Here is a 22,363-nt window from a genome sequence, read left to right on the forward strand (position 1 = left end):
AGTATCCTGTTTTCTGTTTTAAAACAAACAAGAAAATTTGAAAAACTGTTAGAGGGCGGGAAAGGGGGACAGTTGGTGGAAAAGTACTACTCTGCCTAAATTCTTAAATAGGATCTGGGCATAATAATTTGCTCTTCTTCTACAAATGAAATGGAACATTCCTTTTTCAGTCAGAGTTCCTATCATCTCAAACACTGCCAACATGGAGCCAACCAATCTGATCTGACAGCAAGGAATAGGAAATGTCATATGGCCTGAGTAAAATCCTGATTTAAATTTCCACCTACCTATAGTAACTTGGTCAGACACCTCTGAGCCTCACTTTCCTCTGTTAAAATATACAGCTGTCTGCTGTGGGATGTCTCTCTGTATGCTGTGAATACATGTTCCCATTATCCCCTGCCATTGGCTGATGCAGCTTTATTTGTTAATGTGGGTGATGGGATCCCAACCCAGATCTTCTGGAAGAGCAGCCAGTGCTCTTAACCACTGAGCCATCTCTCCAGCCCCACATTTAGTTTTTCTCACTTTTCAATTATGCTTCTAACCAACACTCATCCTGTATACTTTAAAACAAAAGCTACATATAAATCTATATAAAGTATTTTCTGTTTTATATGTATCTACATTATGTCTATACACACACTGCATGCACATAAACGTTGTTTATATATTTGCATATTATGTATATGTGTACATAAATGTACACACACACACACACACACACACACACACACACACACACACCTACACATAGCACTTTGAACTATTACCAGCAAAGAACATAACTGGGTAATACCACATTTCAAAAACAAAAAATCTCTCTACTTGTGAATTTATTCATTACACATGTGAAATACTTTTAATTACTTAAAGGTTTCCCAATTTAAGATTTATGATAAGAACTTCATAAGACTTAAAATTGAAGCCCGGTGGTGGTGGTGCATGCCTTTAATCCCAGCACTCGGGAGGCAGAGGCAGGTGGATCTTTCTGAGTTCAAGGCCAGCCTGGTCTACAGAGCAAGATCCAGGAAAGGCGCAGAGCTATACAGAAAAACCCTGTGGGGTGGGGGTGGGAGACAAAATTGTAGACCACAATGAGGAATCAAGTATACATTGTCAGCAGACAGCATTAATTTAAGGTACACCAAGAGCTTGCTATGTTCCATATCCACTTATCCATCTTTGCTCCTGGGAAGAAATCTCTTTGAACATATACTTGCTATCTTATCCAGCATCCTATCGTCATCCACACCTTAGCAGAAACTCATATTATTTTAGCTAATGCTCCTAGGGCTTAGATATAAGTGTTGAGGGATTCTTAAAAACACACATGCACACATTTATAGCACATAAACACAAATATAATCATATTTCACATAAGACCTAGAGATGCTAGAAAATAAAATACTTTCAAACCCTCTAAATAAAGACTATTTTTAAAATAAGATACAAAGGATCAATTATTGAAATAGAGAAATATAGGAACTTCCTACGTGAATTCAATACTGATGAATCGTTCCAAGTGACACTTGGTACCTATAATCACTGTACTAATACAAGGCGGGAGAGATAGCATGGGAAAGCAGTGATGGAAGAAGCTTCTTGACATTTAGATCTTATCCTATGCATTGATTCTAGCTATGTAGACTGCTGTGATTTCTGTAATAGGATTAAAACAGCCATACAATTTTCTTCATTTTGTTGTTGTTGGGGAAAGCAGGGTCTCTCTATATAGACCTGTCTGTCTTTGGACTCACTATGTAGACCAGGCTATCTTTGAACTCAGAAATCCCCTGCCTTGGCCTCCTGAGTGCTAGGATCAAAGGGATGTGTCACCACACAAACTTTTAGTGAATCAAGGTTTGTCTCCTTTTTCAATGGCTGATGAAAAAGAATATAAACATATCAACCATACTGAGCACTCAGAACTACCTATAAGAGTATCTCAAATTTATGCAAAAAAAAACCTGATCAAAAATTAACATAAGTATCTATAATAAGTATTAGTAATATAAATTATTAAAATGATGAGTAAGCCAGACATGGTGGTAAACGCCTTTAATCCCAGAATTTAGGAAGTAAAACAGGCAGATGATTTCTGTGAGTTCAAGGCCAGCCTGGTTAAGAACACTGGGTGCAGCTGGGCAGGGTGGCAGACATTAATCCCAGCACTTGGGAGGCAAAGGCAGGTGGATCTCCATGAATTTCAAGCCAGCCTAGACTACACAAAAGAGAGCCCTTGGTCTCAGAATAAACAAACTGAAGAACACTGGCTGATCGCTCCCTGGTCTGATTCTCAGTACCACTTGGCAGCTCAGAATTCTAACTCTACTCCCAAGTAGAGTTAATAAACAACATCCTCTTAATAAACAACATCACCCTCTTCGGACCTCCATGAGTACTAGGTATGTACAAGGTGCACATATGTGAGTGCAGGCAAAACACACATACACATAAAACTTTGTAAATAAGGGGCTGGAGAGATGGCTCAGCGGCTAAGAGCACTGGCTGTTCTTCCAGAGTCCTGAGTTCAATTCCCAGCAACCACATGGTGGCTCACAACCATCTGTAATGAGATCTGGTGCCCTCTTCTGGCCTGCAGGCATACATGGAGGCAGAACATTGTATACATAATAAATAATCTTTTTTAAAAATTGTAAATAAATCTTAAAAACAAAAACAAAAATAAACTTTCCATATGGAATCCAGACAAGACATTACTGATGTTTTTTTCAAAATAACTGGTAAAGAGTTCTACTTTCATCATCTGAAAGTTATAATCCAAAGTACTACCCAGGGAGAAAGCTGATGAAACTACCACCAACTCTCTCCCTAACATTCCACCTTTGCAAGTGTTTCCAGTGGCATCACAATCTCTTGGTGAAATGTATTACTAAAAGAGCTCCATGACCAAAATAAAACACAACAGCTATAGTTAACTTACAGAATCAACAGTAAACACAAAGAGAAGCTGTGGGCTTGCACGTAGACTGCCTTTCACAGACAATTTTAGATATGACCATACAACCCACACAATTTTAAGTAGCAGAGACTATGATTTTAGTGAGAGTCACGTACCAATTCCAAGAAATATATAAGCACAGATTGAATACTACAGAATGCTACTTAATGTCTCTAATTCTTAGTGACTTCATCTAAATTAAATAGGGATGTTGTTTATTAAACAAAATGAACTCAATCAGGCATTATCCAGTGTCATGTCTGAATTATTTATAAATGAAACTACTCAAGGAAAGCAGAAGAAACAGGTAACACATTACGATGTGCTACAAAATGTCTAAGGCCTAGATTTGGTATCTTCTTCATTGCAATGCTGGGCATACAAGATTTTCAGGACAACCAAAAATGTGTTAAGAGAATTTATTCTACAAGGGTCTGAGTTGGAACAAGGAGGCATTCAATTCTATGAGCATGACAGGTACTACATTTTGTTAGGTATCAGAAAATGAAGCTTCCTTATTCACCTTAAGAAAAACTGTTTCAGGAACACTGAAAAATCCAATTTTTGTGTTGTTGTTTTGGTTTGGTTTTTGATGAATAGGTGGAGAGCAGACAAGGAGACACAAAGATAAGGAAGAAATACACTATATGGAAGACAGTATGTGCAAACTATGTATCTGATTAGGGGATATTATCCAGAATAGATAAGGAATTCCAATTATTCAACTACAAAAGGAAAAACCAATTCTATTTTAGAAACCAGGTAATAGAGCTGGGCCTGTCTGAACACAGCTATAAGGTGAGGGCTCCACAGCTCAGGAGTTAGAGAGCACCAGCACTGTACATGCTGTAAGTCCAGAAGGTAGGAGATGGAGCAAGAGGTTCTCAAGATGAAAAGGTGAGAGGTTAGTCTGACCCTGTCCGTGGCGGGGAGGGACAGATAAAAGACCTACACAGATTTTTTCCCCCAAAGAAACCGAATGGTCAGCAGCTATTTAAAAAAAAAAAAAAACAACTCAATTCCACTAATCAGGAAAATAAAAATCAAACTTACAATTAGTTGTTTGATAACAGAATGGCTATTATCAAAATACTAAAGGCAGGGCAAGGCACGATGGTATGCACCATTACTATCAGGAATCATGAGGCAGAAGCAGGAGGATGTGAGTTCAAGGCCAACCTGGACTAATTACACAGTGAGATCCTGTCTCAAAAAAAAAAGTGTTGAGAATATGGGGGGGAAAAGCCTTTTTTGTACTGCTAGTGGGAACATAAATTGATGTAGCTATTATACATGCAGTAAAGAGATTTCTTTTTATAAAAAAAGTTAAATAGAGCTAACCTATAATCTAGCAATCCATTACTGGGTATTTATTCAAAAGCAACAAAACCAGGGGGTCACAGAAACATCTATATTCCCATATTTATTTCCTTACTACTCACAGCAGCCAAAACACAGGAACAACTCAGGTACCTATCAACCAATGAATATATAAAGAAAATGTGTTACCTGTATACAATGAAATGATTCAAACATGGGGGGCCCCAAAAAACTGCAATTTTTGACAAAATGGATGGAACTGGAGATTGTTTTATTCAGTAAACTATGCTAAAAACAAAAGATAAGCATTGCAGTATCTTACTCATTTGTAGACTCTTAAAATACTGATCTCACACAAGTTAGGCAGTGCAGTAGATACCAAAGGCTGAGAAAAACTAGTGAGGCAAGAGACTTGGGGAAAGTTGATCAATGGGCCTAAACTATCCTTAGATAGGAGTAACAGTGTGATTGTGCTTTCTCTCAGTAACATCATTAAATAAGTTATAATAAATCGGGTGGTAGCTCACACCTTTAGTCCCAGCACTTGTGGAGCAGAGACAGGCAGATTTGTTAGTTTACTTGGTCAACATAGTAAGTTCCAGGATAGACAAGGCAGAGAGAAAGCCTGGTTTTGAAAAACTGGAAGTGGGGGGAAAAACGAAAAAATAAAATAAAATAAATGATAATATACTATATAATTAAAAGGCTAGAAAACAGGATTTTAAATGTTTTTATCATAAAGAAATAATATTGTCAAGTTGTAGCTCAAAGGTAAAGTACTTTTACAAGCACAAGCAAAACCCTAAAGTCAATCCCTAACACTAGAATATACACAGTATTCAATGATTTTATGGAATGAGGATGTAGTGGGGTAGCCATTCCAGCTTTGACCAGTTAGCTCCAACCCCCATTGAGGCTTCAGTAATGGTCACGCCTACTAGGCAGGGCTGGGAGAGGAAGCTGAAGATCCAGATGCTTGGGCTCTCTTGGTTCCTGGACCCTGGACACTGGAGGTAGAACGAGCAGAGTTCTCCAGAGAACACCGCCGGACTGCGCCACACCTTTCCCAGACCCTATTACCGATCCCTTCACTTGTAACTTACCCCACAAAATAAACCTCCCTTTTAACTACGTGGAGAGGCCTTCATAATTTCACCAATATGAGGGACATGACATTGGTTTAGTCTAGCCTAAAGCAACAGGCTACAACAGACCAGAGTGAAAGATTCACAGCAATCAGGTTTTTAAAGGAGAATTAGCTCTTACAAGAAAACTGGCCTACTGAAAACCAATCCATTAAAAAAAATTAAACTTTTGTGGGTGTTTGCCTGCCTGTATATATATGCACCAAGTGTGTGCCTAGTGCCCACAGAATTAGGAGAGTGTCAGATCCCCTGGTGCTAGAAACTGATCCTAGCTCCTCTGCATGAGTAGCAAGTGCTCTTTACTGCTGAGCTAAATCTCTAGCCTTTAAAAAATGTCTAAATATTCAATTCTACTTTACTGAATGAGGTATCTCCCAACTCTTTTTGTTGTTACTGTTGTTGGTTTTGGTTTTGTGACAGGGTCTCTCTACACAGCCCTGGCTGTCTGGAACTCACTATGTAGATCATGCTGGCCTCAAATTCAGAGATTCACCTGCCTCTGCTCCTCTAGTACTGGGATTAAAGGTGTGTGCCAGTATGCCTAGCTGGTCCCAACTCTTGAATCCCATGTAAAAGCCAATTAGATCTTTAGCTTACAGTGATGACTATGTAGTATGGAAAACTTAACTGGTCCTTACTTGGACAAACAAAGCATAATTTATAACTTCTCTATCAGTAATTACAGAATATGTTTAAGAACCATCCTATAGTAGAAAACATTAAGTAAAATATAAAATAGGGCTTAATAAAATGACCCCAAGTCAACAGAAAAGAAATACTCCTGTTCCTTGTGTTAAAAACTAATTTGTGGTCATGGATAGTAAGAAAAGCTGAGCTGCATGGTGGCATACACTCCTGAGGTCCCAGATACTTGGAGGGCTGAACTTCAGAAAGGTCACTTGAGCTTATGAATTTGACACCAGCCAGAGCATAAAAGAAAGACCCTGTCAAATTAACTTGTTAATTTTAAGTTCAGGAAAATAAAAATTATCTGAAATACTACCACCCAGAAGATTATCACTCAGTGTTGATCTTTGAATATTACATACCTGGCTTTTTCCTTTCAACATCAAAAGATTAGTTACTTTGCCAAATGGTAGACCTAATGATATGACCTCTGCTTCGGTGACATCACATGGAATTTTGCGAAGATGGAGAACACGGGAAGGCGAACAGGGAGGTCTATCTCCTTTAAATTTCTTGTTGTCATTCCCATTAGCTAAAAAACATAAGATATTTTTTAATTACTGAAACTAATTTGGGTTGACATACTGCATTTAACTGAACTGTCACTTGACCTTCTAGTATATCAGATTTGAAATTCATGGAGCTATGGGGTTGATAAGAATGATATGAGCAGAAAATAAAACCAACCACCTCTTGATGAACTACTTTTGGCTTTTCACCATGGCCACTAAATTTTTTTAATTGTTGTCTGATTTTTTTAAAGGAAAAGTATTAGGTAGGATAAATGAAGTATATTACTTCATAAAGAGTCATATATACCACCTTCATGAAGTAAGCACTCAACTCAAGTCTACCTTTTCTATGTTTAGATACACAGCACTAACTACAAATACCTACAGTATTTGTATTCAATACAGTGACAATTTGTATAGACTTGCAGGCTGGGGCACGGGCTAAACCACATGTACCATATGTGTATATGTAAACTAAGTGTGTAGTAAGTAAGTATAAGCACACGCTAGGATGTTTACTAATGACAAAATGGGCAAGATGCATGCCAATCATTAAATGAGGTATGATATACCTCTAAACTCAATGTTCAGAACAATATTCAGAATGTCTCATATATCATATATGTTAAGTTTATTTTTATGGGGATGAGCATTTTTCCTGCACACATGTATGTACAGTCTTCATGCCTGGTTCCCAAGGAACCAGAAATGGGTACTGGATTCCCTGGTGCTGACATTACAGAGTTTTAGGCTGCCCTGTGGGTGCTGAAAACTGAACCCGAGTGTTCTGCAACAGCACCAAGTGCTCTTAATAATTCAGCAATATCTCCAACCCCACTAATATATTTTTACAGACCCTTTTCCAATTCATTACACTGTAGTGGGTAGCCATCCCAGCCTTGGCCTGGAAGTTCCAACCCCCACTGAGGCTTTGGTAATGGTCACGCCCACAAGGCGGGGCTAAGGGAGGAGGCTCAAGACCCAGGATCGAGAGGAGAGGCCTCTCTTGGTTCTGGGACCCTGGACACTGGAGGTAGACCAAGCAGTGTTCTCCAGAGAACACCACCAGACTGCGCCATACCTTTTGGCAGACCCTGCAACCTATCCCTTCATTTGTAAGTTACCCCACAGAATAAACCTCTCTTTTAACTACGTGGAGTGGCCATAATAATTTCACCAATATTATACTACTAAAAAATAATTAAAACAATAAATTTTAGGAAAGAGTATAATATACATTTTGTATCTAACACAACCAAGGAGATGTGGATGAGCTACATGTCAAAGGTTAGTGTATTTCTCAGGCATTATAGGTTTTATCACTCTATCTTTACTAGCTAAATTTTGTGTTCTTATGATAATCCTACTCAGTAATAATAAGCAGACCCTGGTGGAAATCCACATTTTCCAATACCCTTTCCATACTTCAAACTACAGATGTACTACGCATCTACAGTACAGCATGTCCTCAAGAGTGCTGTTCTGCCCTGAAATTTCAGAATGGCCACTGCAAAGTAAACTCATATCCTAGCACATAGCCAGACTGTATTTAAATCTTACTAACTAGGACTGACCTGCCTATATGGATTACTCAAGTTTATGCAGATGAAATTCAGAAATATTTTTCTTCTAAGAAGAGAATGAAGATAGGCTGAATATAATTATTTAAAAGTAAAAGTTTTATTATACTGCTTTAAATATTAAATGTGGTATTTGCCAGTATTGACAGAAAAATACAGTCTTGCCAAACCCCTAATATCTTTTCCCTAAACACTAATGAAAATACACTACCTATAATCCTAAATAAATTATGAGGACCATATATAAATACAACAATATTTTATGCCATGTCTGTGGCATACACAACTTGACCTAAAAATACATGAATGTGTTGAACACCCATACACACAACACTTGCTCCCAAATTTTCCCTGAATCCAGGAAGCGTCCTGGACAGAACCAACAAATAGACACTCACATATTTACGGGTGAATTAAACTACTACATCAAGAAACACAGCCTTGTCTCTCGAAATTCACTTCTGACTTCTTTCATTCCCACTCTAAATCACCAACAGCACTTCCGACCTTGTCCCTTTTTGACCTCCTTTCCTATGGATCCCCACCATGTCCTCAGAATTTAAAAGAAGTCTATCATGTTAATACCTAGCTCTAAGAACCCTGACAGACTTCCAAATAACTAAAATATCCTTTAGTTCCTTATTTTAAAGCTTTTTTTAAAAGCCTAAACTGACTTAATTTAGTTCCATAAATATCAAAATTAAGGTCTAACTCTAAAGGCAGTTTTTAACCACAAAAATCTCTAAAGTATTTTGGCACTCCTAGAAAAGGGCAAGCAAATTCAACAGATACTGTAAATTCCCCCGGGGAGAGGGCAGGAGAATGGGCAGATGAGCAGGTTTACACATATATAAATAACAAATTGTAGTTCTGCAATATTGTTACTAGAATAAAACCCCAAACACCTGCCATTCAGACAGAAGCTGAGCAAGGGCATATTCTGTGACATAGAGAGCTCAACACTAATGACCACCATGGCATTAAGTACTTGAAGAAACTGCTCAAGGTGTGGAGCTACTGTAAACTAGTCCTGAACACTCTAACATAATCAAGGAACATTAAGGTTGCTTCTGGGGCTAGAGAGGTGGCTTAGGGGTGAAGAGCATTTCTTGCTCTAGTAAAAGACCTGGGTTTGATTCTCAGCACCCACATAGTGGCTGGCAAGTATCCATCCATAACTCCAGTTCCAGGGAAGCCAATGCCCTCTTCTAACCAGCTTGGACATCAGGTACACACATGGTGCACAGACACACATGGAAGCAAAACAATCATACATATAAAGTAGGTAAATAAAAACAGTTTTAAAAAGGAAGCTGTTTATTTGACAGAGATACCCTGTGTCTGAAAAGCTGAATGCTAGAAGCGAGCAATTACTGGAACTCGTACTGCACTGCACCGCAATAGGTCTACCATGGCAACCTTGACCCCACACGAGCAGTTATAGACAAGCACTTTACATAAGTAACTGTTCCACATGATAAAACTACATGGCCAACATCAAGAAGGGAAAGGGCCCTTGGTCAGCTGTTCAATCAAATGTTCTGTTCTGGCCAGACGACTTGTTCCTTAGTATACCTCAAATTTTTCTATAAATATGATAAGAGGGAAATTATAAAACTAAATCATCTTAACTTTCAGCATCTTTTAAATGTCTGACACAGTATCTAGTACAAAGTAATCAACTGCATATCTGATTTTTCTTTAAAAACAAAACAAAACTTTTCAACCTAGAAATTACATTGTTTCTACTATTTGGTGTCAACTTTTTTTTCCTTGATGTTTTCAGTAGTTCAGGACACTGCTACACACTAATTGAAAATGTTATCTATGAAATTTGAAAGTCTTACTTCAGGGAAAAGAAAAAAAAAGACTATATTTAAAAGACTTGATAAAAAAAAAAAATCTGAAGTTATGCCAGGCAGTGGTGGTGAACGCCTTTAATCTCAGTGCTCAGGAGGCAGGGCCAGGCAGATAGATCTCTTTGAGTTCGAGGCCAGGTATACAGAGCGAGATCCAGGACAGGCACCAAAACTACACAGAGAAACCCTGTCTCGAAAAACCAACCAAACAAACAAAAAACCAAACCACTGCAGTTGCAGAAATGTTCATAAACAAACATGTGAACAAGAAAAGTCAAAGCAGGACTCCTGCAGGATGACTCAGTGGGTACCTATTAACGAACTAGAGGACCCAAGTATGATTTGCAGAAACCACAAGGTGGAAGGAGAGAACAGTCTTGAAAGTTGTCCTCTGAATGTACCATGGCACATACTCCCACACACATATGCAATAAACAAACAGAATATGGTACTAACAAACAATATGGAAATAGTAATATGTACTTTTTATAAATGTTGTATTTCACCAAGTAAACACTAAAAATTATCAAATATCATATATATGGAAGTCTCTGTACTTTGTTTACTTATCTGTTTATTTGGCAGTGGTAGTGAGTAAACCCAGGGCCTTGCAAATGCTAGGCAAATACTCTACTATGTTATATTCCCCAACCCTTGTTTGGAAACAGAGTTTCTTTTTGTTTTGTTTTGTTTTTGTTTTTCGAGACCGGGTTTCTCTATGTAGCTTTTGTGCCTTTCCTGGATCTCACTCTGTAGACCAGGCTGGCCTCGAACTCACAAAGATCCGCCTGTTTCTGCCTCCCAAGTGCTGAGGTTAAAGGCGTGCACCACCACCACCACCACCACCACCGGTCAGAAACAGTTTCTCTATCAAGCCCAGGCAGGCCTGATTTTCACCCATCTTTCTAGCCTCACCTCACAAGTTGAGGAATTAGAGGGTGAGAGCCACCCTGCCAAGGTCTTATTTTGTTTTGAATTTTATTATTTATATGTATGCCACATGTGTATGCAGGTACCTGTAAAGGCCAAAAGGGGGCAGCATTGGAATCTCTACAACTGTTAGTTACTGGCCAATTGGGAGCTTCCTGATGTAGGTACTAGGAACTGAATTCAGGTCCTCTGAAAGAGCAACAAACATTAACTAACTGCCAAGACATCTCTCCAGCCACAATGCTCATGGTATTGTTGTTGTTATTATTTTATTATTATTATTATTATTATTATTATTATTATTATTATTATTATTATTACTACTACTACTACTACTATTGTATCCCAGGTGGATTCAGTGGCACACCCCTATAACCCAGTACTGTAAATGCTGAGGACAGCCTGGGCTACTCAGGGAAATACTGTCTCAAAGAATGAAACCAATCTTGTATTTCTACCACAAAACTAAAGAAATGTCAAGCAATACAGATTTTGATGATCTGACAGATCTATGCATCTGTATTATAACCACCAAACTTGAGACAGAATACCGTCACTGTCACATGTTCCCTTTGCAGTTAGTATTTTTCTTTCATGTTTGTGCACAGATCTACACGTATTTATGAAACCAACATTGGGTGTCATCCTCAGGAACATGTCCACGTCTCTGAGAAGAGAGGGTCTCACTGATTTAAATCAGTTCCTCAGGTAGGGTGGAACAGCTGGCCACCAACTCCAGCAGTTCCCTAGTCTCGCCACAACAAAATTGGTATTACAAGCATGCTCTCGGTTTTTTATGTGAGACAAGGACTTTATAACTAGGCCACTTTTCCAACTGCTAGAGTTTCTTACACAAATGACAAACTTTCAAGTAACTTCTTTCTAACATTGTCATATGCATATAAACTTTAGTTTTCTGGAGGCAGGAACTGAGACAGGGTCTCACTTTGTTGATCTGTTTGGCCTAGAACACATTTTGTACCCCAAGGTTGCCTTTCAGCTCATAACCTTCCTCCCTCAGCCTCCTGAGTTACACGACCATAGGTAAGTACTACCATGTTTAAGCTTATTTCGATTTTATTACTATTTTTCATTTGTATTTGTTACTAGCTATGTACTGTTAGTATGCTGCTGCTTTTGTAATTCTGGGTTTTGCACCCAGAACCTCATACATGCTTTGTCACTAGTCTTCCAGACTTTGTAATGAAGATAATTTCAAGTATATAAATACAAAGGTTATTTCACTAATTTGTTAATTATTCACTGGAATCTCCCTCTAAATAAGTTAGATGGTAGTGGTAAATTATATATGTTGTCTTATTTTAAACTGTAATGAAAATGGCTTTTTAAATCTTTTTTAATTAAGCAGGGTTGGGATTTAATAAAGATATTTCAATATATGGTTGAGCAGTAAACTGCTCAGAAGAGAGTAAGACATACCCCAGAGAATGGGTGTGGTTTCTCAAAGAAGAGTCATAGAAAATAAGCTACACCCAAGCTCATCTATTATTTGATCTTTTGATTACTAGATTTTGGTAATAATTCATTATCATACTTTGTTGGTTTCTTTTTATGTTTTATTACAGCTATAATTATGCTTTTAATTTTATTCATTTGTTGTTTTTTGTTTTTCGAGACAAGGTTTCTCTATGTAGTCCTGGCTGTCCTGGAACTTGCTCTGTTGACCAGGCTGGCCTCAAACTCACAGAGCTATACCTGCCTCTGCCTCCTGAGTGCTGGGATTAAAGGTGTGCATCACTACCTCTGGGCCTAATTATATTATTAATTTGTTATAAGGTTTTGTCTCCATTTATTTGCCGTAGTGACATATTTTATAATTTCCTGTTTTGGACCTGTTCTTGTATGTATGGATTAAGCTAAGCCAATCATGGGCGTATTATTTTTCATAAGTTACATTAACTCAAAACAGAGATGAGAGTGCTGTAATTCAAACCCCAAACTACAGACTTGGGAATATTTTTAGATCTTCTGAAATATGGGTAGGTGACAGGGGATTTGACTTCTTGATTAGGAACCAGATTTTCTAAAATAATCTTCTCATAACTTATGACTACTTTCTTAAAATGTAAAATAGCACTCTATCACTTCTTAGTCACTGTTCTATTCTGTGGAGAGACACCACAACCAAGGCAACTCTTATAAAATAAAGCACTTCACTGAGGGCTTGCTTGCAGTTCCAGAGATTTAGTTCGTTATCATCATGGCTGGGAACATGGTAGCACACATGATGCTGGAGAAGTAGGTAAGGGCTATATCCTGATCCACTGGCTGAGAGATAGACTGACATTGACATAGGGACCACTAAGAGTCTTAATCACATACACATTCAACCATGTACATACTGTGTTCATCTTGTGTGATGTTAGAATTCACTGGTCAGGCGGTGGTGGCGCACACTTTTAATCCCAGCACTCTGGAGGCAGAGCCAGGTGGATCTCTGTGAGTTCCAGGCCAGCCTAGTCTACAGAGTGATATCCAGGACAGGCACCAAAACTACACAGAGAAACCCTGTCTCAAAAAAACAAAAACAGAAAACAAAGATGGCTGCCTTGCCATTTCTCCATCTGAGGACATAGGAAAAAATATGAACCAGGAAAAAACCCTCACCAGTCAACTGAATCTGTGGCCACCTTCATTTAATACTTCCTAGCCTCCAGAACTGTGAACAGGCGAATCTTTGTGTGTTCAAGGCCAGCCTGGTCTACAGAGAGAGATCTAGGACAGGCTCCAAAGCTACACAGAGAAACCCTGTCTCAAAAAACCAAAAAAAAAAAAAAAAAAAAAACATAACTGTATCAATCAAAGTATTTCTCTATAGCTTTCATTTTACACCGGAGTCATATAATGACTTTTAGTATAATTATTATCATAGCTCCATAAATAAATAGACGACATAATCAGCAGCCGAACATTGGGCTGGAAAGACAGCTCAGGGGTTAAAACCTGGTTGATGCTCTTCCCAAAGGACCTGAGTTCAATGCCCAGCATCCACACCAGGTAGGATCCACACCTACAGCCCCAGTTCTAAGAGATCCATGTAGCTGTGGTCACTACATGAGTGTGTGGGTTCACGAGGGTCCGTGGAATGAAGACACAGAGGCATCTGAAGAATGAATTTAGCCTATCACGGCTGCAGGGGGTCCAGCCTGGAAGGACTGAAGCCCTCTCCCCTTCACCTAGGGCATGTTTATGTACTCTTTTACAGTTGAGATGGTTAATATCTGTACCTTCAAAGCAACCCAAAAGGAGCTCCCAGAAACCAAATGCCAGGTGCAAATTACTTCATCTATGTAAAACATCAGAAGCTGGGTTGGGGATTTAGCTCAGTGGTAGAGCAGAAGAAGAGGGGGTCAAGATCATGATGGGGAAACCCACAGAGACAGCTGACTGGTGCTAGTTGGAGCTCACTGACTCTGGACTGACAGCTTGGGAACCTGCGTGGGACTGAACTAAATCCACTGAATGTAGGTGACAGTTGTGTGGCTTGATCTGTTTGTGGGGTCCCTAGTAGCAGGGCCAGGACTTATCCCAGGTACATGAACTGGCTTTTTGGAGCCCATTCCCTGTGGTGGGATACCTTGCTCAGCCTTGACACAATGGGAAGGGGCTACGTTTTGTCTCTTGCTGAAATGTAATCCTTATCCTTACAATCTCAGATTGAAGACAGAACTCCTCCAAGCAGGAGAAAAGAAAAACAGTATACAGAGATGCCCTGCAAGTCCCATATAATACTACTTATTAGTCAAAACCACCTCTAACCAAAAGGAAGATTTTGAAAGTAGCTGTTTAATCTGAGTAACAATAGGCTGAAATAAAACCAAGAAAAGAAATAGTATCATAGTATCTGCCATTAGTTTGTACAACTGTATTTAAAGGGATAGTGGAATTCATGAAGCATGGAATTCTTTTTCATAATTATTAGAAGGCACAAAACAAAAAACCTTAACAGCACAGAACCATGTTCAAGTTGCCAAATAGAAAACATTGCCTGTGTGTACACACACACACACACACACACACACACACACACACACACACACACACCAGTGAAACCAGTATATCATAGTAACATAAATTTAATGTACGTTGAATAAAAATCTCTTTCAAGTCTGTTTAACAGGAAAAGTTCATAGAAGAGATATTCTTTGTTTTAGAACTAAACTTCATAATTTAAATCTCTTACAGGATATGTAGCTACAACAAAGAAATGTCTCTGTTCTTTTTAACTACATTTTATTTACTGATCTTGCGTGTACACATGTGTGCATGTGCAGACATGTTTGTGTCACAGAGACCTGTGAAGTCAAAGGACAACAGGAGTCAGGTCTCTCCTTCCACATGTAAAATCTGGGGAGGAAACTCAGGTCACCAGGCTTGGCAGCAAGGACCTTTACCCCCTGAGCACCTCAGCAGCCTACAGAGGATTTTAAAAGAATTAACAACATTTAAAGAGAGTAACTGTAGGTCCCAAGTTGCCTGAGGAAGTCATAACTTGGCACCAATGTTCCACTATCCTCAGGCAACATAAAAATCTTCATTTTAAATATATCTGTCTATATTGTTAGTTGTACCAAAAAAAGCCAGAATGGTATTTATAGATTGAATTCCTTAGCCACAGGTTTCTGCTACAGTCTCATCTACTCATTTAGACAGAGCAGTTAAATCTGAAAGTTACTCAACGACAGATGGACATCTTTACAAATTCAGGAACAACAGACAGAGCCTTTGATTTAAAAGCAGCAGATACAGTAGAATATGAGTAAGTAGAAATAGTTAGCTTTTTCTAACAGCTTTCAATCACTCTCTCCCTCACACACACTCCCTTTAATGGGCAAAGTACACATGAAATACAACTTTATCACTATTCTGTTGAATATCTTGCAATGAACCAATTCACAATTTTCCTTAATTTCACATGCAGCTTCTTTTGCTGTCTATGCCATAAAGAGACAGTTAGCAACTCCATTAGCAGACTATTAACCATTCAGTTTTGTCATCATTTGCTAACTTTAGAAAATCAACTATTACAAAATACTAGCATACTTCTGAATTCTTTCAGTGGAACCCAACTTAACATTAGAGGACTAATTCTACCTAATATATTTAAATTCAGTTTTAAAGGTTCAACATTAAAGGTAAGAATTGTTACTATCATCATTTTGAGGTAGGATAGAATTTTGTTGTGAAGGCTGGCCTAGGAACTTGCTGTCGTTAAATTCAAAATCCTTCTGCCTCTGCTTCCTGAGTCCTGGCTAAGATAAAAACCGTTTTGTGGTAATACTAAAATGAAAATATTGGTGCCACATACTCAAGGTAAGAAAACTGTTCTTACTGAAAATCATAGAGACAAAAATGCCAAAAACAAACCCTTCAGTCTCCACATTTAACAATCAAAACTCAACTGCTTGGAGCCTTCTCTAGCGATCTGTGCTCACACAAACATTCCAAGACAAACTCCCAATGATCCATGGTATCTGAGCCCCAAAGATCAGCCTCCAGAGACAATTGGTGCTGTAAAGCTTAATATTTAACAAGGGCAGAAAGCTAGTCTGTTCCTTCAGATATAGCTCTTGCCTTAGCTCTGGACCCCATGAAAACGGTCCATGAAATAACCTGCCCCTCAACTGCTGTACAAGGCTTCCCTCCTCTCAGTGGCACAAACCTTTCAGAAGCTTATCTGCTGTAGCTACCCCAGTGTGTGTAATAAACTCTCTACTCCAGCTTTCTTCTGTCTTTCAGGTTAACTCACAGCCATGCGTCATCAGCCTATCACTGGAGTCCACACCTGGCAAAAATGTTATGAAACAGCTATGTACTTGCAAGAGGTTTGGTGCAAGCCTAGTTCCTGCTTTCAAACGAAGAATATTCTACCAATAGAAATGAGTTTTCCCTATATTTTTCCCTCCCTCAAGACAGGGTTTCTCTGTGTAGTTTTGGAGCCTGTCCTGGAACTCACTCCGTAGACCAGGCTGACCTTGAATGCAGAGATCCGCCTGCCTCTGCCTCCCCAGCCTTCTTAAAGTGCTGAGATTAAAGGTATGCACCACCACCCAGCCTCCCCAGACTTCTTAAAGTATTTTAAAATTGTTATTCAGATTAGCTACAAATTTTTTCTGATTCTACTGAAGAAAAAGAAAAAAAGATCACTCAGCAAGTCAGTTAATTGGCTCTCACTTCGGTGCACAGTAAGACTTTATGTTGTCTTTAAAAAATTATATAAGCATCTTAAGAAAGCATCAAAGTCTACTCCTATGACTTTTTTGTAGTAATTTGCTAACTGCGTGCATGTGTGCATGTGCGTGGGAATGTCACTAATATATGGATGCCTATGAAAGTTGAAGCTGGAGTTACAGGGAATTATGAGTCATATTCATTGTTCAAGTGAGTAATGGTGGCAAATGCCTGTAACACCAGAAGCATTCTGGATGCAGAGGCAGAAAAAAAAAAATCACAAGCTCGAACACACTTGGGTTTGGGCTATTACCAAGAAATAAATTATCATTGTTTGTTTTTGTTTTGGTTTGGTTTGGTTTGGTTTTTTTTGAGACAGGGTTTCTCTGTGTAGCTTTGTGCCTTTCCTGGAACTCACTTGGTAGCCCAATCTGGTCTCGAAATTCAGAGATCTGCCTGACTCTTCCTCCCAAATGCTGGGATTAAAGGCGTGCACCACCACCGCCCAGATTAAATTATCATTGTTTTAAGAGGTTTCTTTGGTTCCAGAAATGCAACTTCATTCTAATATATGAAAGGTCTGGGGGTCCACTTCCCAGCATGAAGAAAAAAAGTTTATTCTACATTACCAAATGGAAATCATAAGGAAAATCAAGGTACTACTGTTAATTTAACAACACACCCACACTCATACCACACCCACCCCCTCTCACCTTCCAGGACAATCTAGGAGGAGCATGAATCAAACAAGGCTGGATGAGTAGGGCCTGCCTAGCATTTTCAAGGACTAGATTAGATCCCTAACAACATACCCTCACTCCTTGGCGATGGATGGATGGATGGATGGATGGATGGATGGATGGATGGATGGATGGATGGGCAGGCAAGCAGGCAGGTAGAGAGAAATGAAAACTACAAAACTCAAAAAAACCCAATGAGCCCCAAGGGTTCTCCATCCACTGCTCACAGCAGGGTTACAGAGATGGGCAGTGACTAGCCTTTACACGGGTACTGGCAATCTAAGTCAGGCCCCTCATGCTTGCATGACAAACTGGAGAAGGCAAATTGAGTGAATCAGAAAATTATTCTAATTATCCAAAACAGCATTTTCTTAAGGAGAAAGAAAGGACAAAGTATATAAAAGAAGCTAAAACCAAGCAAGAAAGGTAGGTGTGCTGGTCCTATAAGGTCAACTGGAATTCCAGGAGACAACTCTCTGTGGGGAGTTAGATCACTCCTGAGAAGAATAATGAAAATTTCAGTAACGGTGCTCAAGCCTGTCTGTCCTCACATGCAACACAAGAGCTCTAAAAACAAAGGCAAATATATCCCACACTCAAAACCTTCAAGGGTAAGTCAGGCTGTTTGCAGATTTTCAGCACTTCCAAGTTTTTCTTGAGTGTGCTGGTTAATCCTGATGGTCAACTTTAGGACACTTCAAATCATCTGGGAGACAAACCCTTAGGTGTTATCTCGGAAGGGTTTCCAAATAAAGAGGCTTTACTGAAGTGGAAAGGCCCAACCTGAATGTGGGCAGTCTCTTTCCACGAGCTAGGCTCCTGGAATGAATAAAAAGGAAGAGGCAGTGAGTGCCAACATTCATCTTTCGCTGACTGATGGCATGCATGTACTTACAGTGGCCAGAAGGGGAGTTGGAGGTTTGCTTCCTCTACCATTCTTCCCCTTCCTTTTTGAGACAGGGTCTCACACTAAACCTAGAGCTCCCTGTTTTGACTAGACTGGCTGGCTAGCAAGCCCCAAGGATTCTTTCTCTCTATTCTCCACCCCTCAAACTCCAACACTGGGGTTACAGACACGGCGGGTACTGGCCATCATCACATCAGGCCCTCAGGCTTGCACTGCCAGACTTCCCCATAAACTACATACATATCTCCCCAGCCTCTTCTCCAATGAACCCAATGTGAGCTCAACTTTACAAAGCTGGCTTTAGTCTCAATTCCCAGATCACTCTGTTCACATGTTCATATTAACAAATCCTCTTCCTACAAAATCTTTCCAATTAATTTTTTGGTAGATTAAAATATGGTGGACTCATTCATAAATTTCTTCAACATATACCATCTTTTTTCCTAAACTGATGCTTTCACTTCTCGCTGAGTAAAATTCACACAGATTTTTACTGTCTATGGTGGCATATAAGAACAATGAGAAAAGGGGAGGGAAGCTCACAGAGAAACAAAACATGGGGGAGGGCAGAACTTACCATACACACCTGCAGAAGGAGTAGAACTGTTCATGGTAGAAGGTCCGTTAATGACACCAGGTGAAAGAAGCTCATCAGAACCCCGCTGAAAAGCAAAATTTATGCTCAATTAATAAAGCAAGTTTTAAAATAATGGCTTATGTTTACTAATAAATTTACTAAAAGTTAGTATTATTTAAATATAAAGATATTTTAAAAGATGGTTGGAAGCAAACTATGTATAAAGAAAAACTACAGCAGCTGCTCAGTCTAGTCATAAAAAAAGGAAAAAAGAAAGAAAAGATAAAAAGAGAAACAGTGGGTACCTAATTTTGCAAATGCTTCTGACCAATTCCAATTATCCAAAATGCTATGTCTGAAGTACCAAACTGTATTTAGGAAACTACATTCTGAAAAAGTTTTTTATGAAATATATTTACATGCAAACAATTAATGTATACATTCTAAGAATCCTACTTTCAATACTCATTTCTAAAAATAGAGCTACAAGGACACACTTTATATCCATACTGGTCGAAATTTCATGATTATTGATTTCCATACCATTAATCCTAAAAACTATCTTTGGTGTATACTGTATTTCTCCCTCCCCAACTTCTTTTTTTGGTTTTTCAAGACAGGGTTTCTCGGTACAGCCCTGGCTGGCCTCGAACTTGCTCTGTAGACTAGGCTATCCTCACACTCAAGAGATTCTGCCTCTGCCTCCGAGTACTGGGATTAAAGGTGCACATCACCATGATTGGAGATGTGCACTATATTTTAAGCAAATGTTTTCAAAATTTTATTCATTTATGGCAAGAGAGAAGTCTGTCTCCTGGTGCTGGGTATTGATTGGCCTTGCAAGGCAAACATCCTACCACCCAGCTACAGCTCCAGACCTTGGTTTTTCTGAGAGTCGTGCTATACTTTCAGCCAAGGCTGAAAGGTGATCTCTCTATCCTCTTGCTTCAGCCTTCTGAGTGCAGAAATTACAGAATAAGCCACAGGACCTGTCCAAGCAAGAGCTCTGTCCTGCTTACACATCTGAACTCTCACTGCTAAAATGTATCAGATAATCCTTTTCATTACAATCCTAGTATAGATCACTAAGGTTATAAAATGATAATAAATATGGAATAAAAAGTCAAAACCAATCTATTTCAAATGGATCAAATTTGTTCATCTTGGTGAACTTTTAAGAATAAGTTATTTTGGCTCATTGGGTGATAGAACATAATCTTCAAATAACTATAAATTTTAGAATAATACTACCACAAATACTTATTTTCATTTTTAATTTATGTGTGTGTGCCTGTGAATGTATGTCATGGGCATACAGTACACGACAGCCCAAGGAGGCCTGCAGGAGGAGTTTGATCCCCTGGAAATAGAGTTACAGGTGGTTGTGAGCTGCACAGTGTGGGTTCTAGAAACCAAACTTTGGTTTTCTGCAAAAGCAGCTCTTAGACACTAAACTAGCTCTCCAGCCCCTACAACAAACATTTTGGCTTCTGCTGAAGGACTAATTCGAGTGTCTGTATTACCACAAATACAATTATTTAAACAATCATTGTTTTAAGCATCCAGAAATTACTACCCTCAGCTCTTTTAGTAAAGTTTATCAAAGACACCTCCAAAAACCCAAACGAGTTAAATAACCAAACAGGATGAAAGAAAAATTTCAAATCCCAATTCTCCCCAAAAGACCAGGATAGTGTGTTACTTAAATCACAGGCTTTCCTAATTTCTGAAGAATTTGGTACAATGTACTTTGCTGATAAATATCTTCTACATATGTGTCTTTAGTATCAGTAGGTTTCATGTCAAAATAGAGCTGGTTTGTAAAAAGTTTCTTAAAAACCTGCCTTTGCTAAAACCACTGACTCCTCCCTTGGGCCCACAAGGTAACTAAAAGCAAGATAAAACCCTGGTAACTCCCCCTTCACTTTGCAACTATACTCCTTAATTCGGCACACAAGCATGATAATCACTACCTAGGAGTAGGTAGTGACTAACCTCTCATTTCACTTCAAGGAGGAAGGCACAAAGATAAGAATAATACCTAGGGTATCTTATAATGTCCTATTCTAGATCCCCACAAAGTGTCAAAAGGTCTCCAGTCAGTGTCCTAAACCTGCAGTCACCATGGACTCCAGAAACAGAACCTCACAGAACAGGCCATGAGCCAAATTGAGTGTGCTGTCCATGACAGCAAGGCAGCACTCTGGAGCATGACTAATTACCTGAAAAGCAGCTTGTCCCTTACTGTTTTAAGAACCTTGCAGAACCAGAAAAGACACAATAAACAGACCACACCTTGATCAGCAGTGCTTAGCTTTCCAAACCTCCTGTCCCACCCAACATCATGCTTCCTCTATCTAAGATGGTCATGGGGACCCCTCTTTTTGTTCCTCTTCCTAATGCATGTTGAGTAACTCTCCTTTCTCTGCTTCTCACAATTATTCATTTCTTTCGCTCACACAATTGAGACAGGTGGCTGAGCCCAGTGGGTTGAGACTGCACTAAAATTCTCATTATAATCTGAGCAACCTTTTCACAGAATATTCTAAAAATGATTATGTTTAAATGACAAAAACTATTTTATGTGGACTGCCGACTAAAATAACAGAGAAAAATGATGGGCCAGGCGGTGGTGGTGCACGCCTTTAATCCCAGCACTGGGAGTCAAAGCCAGGCGGATCTCTGAGTTCGAGGCCAGCCTGAGCTACCAAGTGAGTTCCAGGAAAGGCTCCAAAACTACACAGAGAAACAATGTCTTGGGGGAAAAAAAAAGGAAAGAAAAATGATGAAAACTCCAGAAGATAAAGGAATGACTTTGTGATTTTAGAGTAGGACACTCTTTCTTACACAGGAAACAAAAAATAGCTAGGTATATGCCTATAACCTAAGCACTTATGAGGCTGAGACAGGAGATCCACAAGTTCTAGACCAGCCCAAGGAACACAAAGA

The 22,363-nt window shown here is 39.1% G+C and overlaps 1 protein-coding gene across 5 annotated transcripts in view; it reads right to left on the bottom strand.

The window, feature by feature from the left end:
- Ptbp3 (polypyrimidine tract binding protein 3) overlaps window positions 1-22,363 on the bottom strand; it is an 84,011-nt gene that overhangs the window by 35,650 nt on the left and 25,998 nt on the right. For 2 of the 5 annotated variants that reach the window (XM_036178744.1, XM_036178740.1), the window contains 2 exons: window positions 19,415-19,499; window positions 6,480-6,649 (listed from right to left, as the gene is read on the bottom strand). In XM_036178744.1, coding sequence (XP_036034637.1) covers window positions 6,480-6,649; window positions 19,415-19,448 — 204 coding nt within the window. In that variant the 5' untranslated portion in view covers window positions 19,449-19,499. Of the gene's footprint in view, window positions 1-6,479; window positions 6,650-19,414; window positions 19,500-22,363 lie in introns of those variants that run through there. The other 3 variants (XM_036178741.1, XM_036178742.1, XM_036178743.1) reach the window with 3 other exon arrangements.

Source organism: Onychomys torridus, chromosome 2 (assembly GCF_903995425.1).
Source record: "Onychomys torridus chromosome 2, mOncTor1.1, whole genome shotgun sequence".
Lineage (NCBI taxonomy): Eukaryota > Metazoa > Chordata > Mammalia > Rodentia > Cricetidae > Onychomys > Onychomys torridus.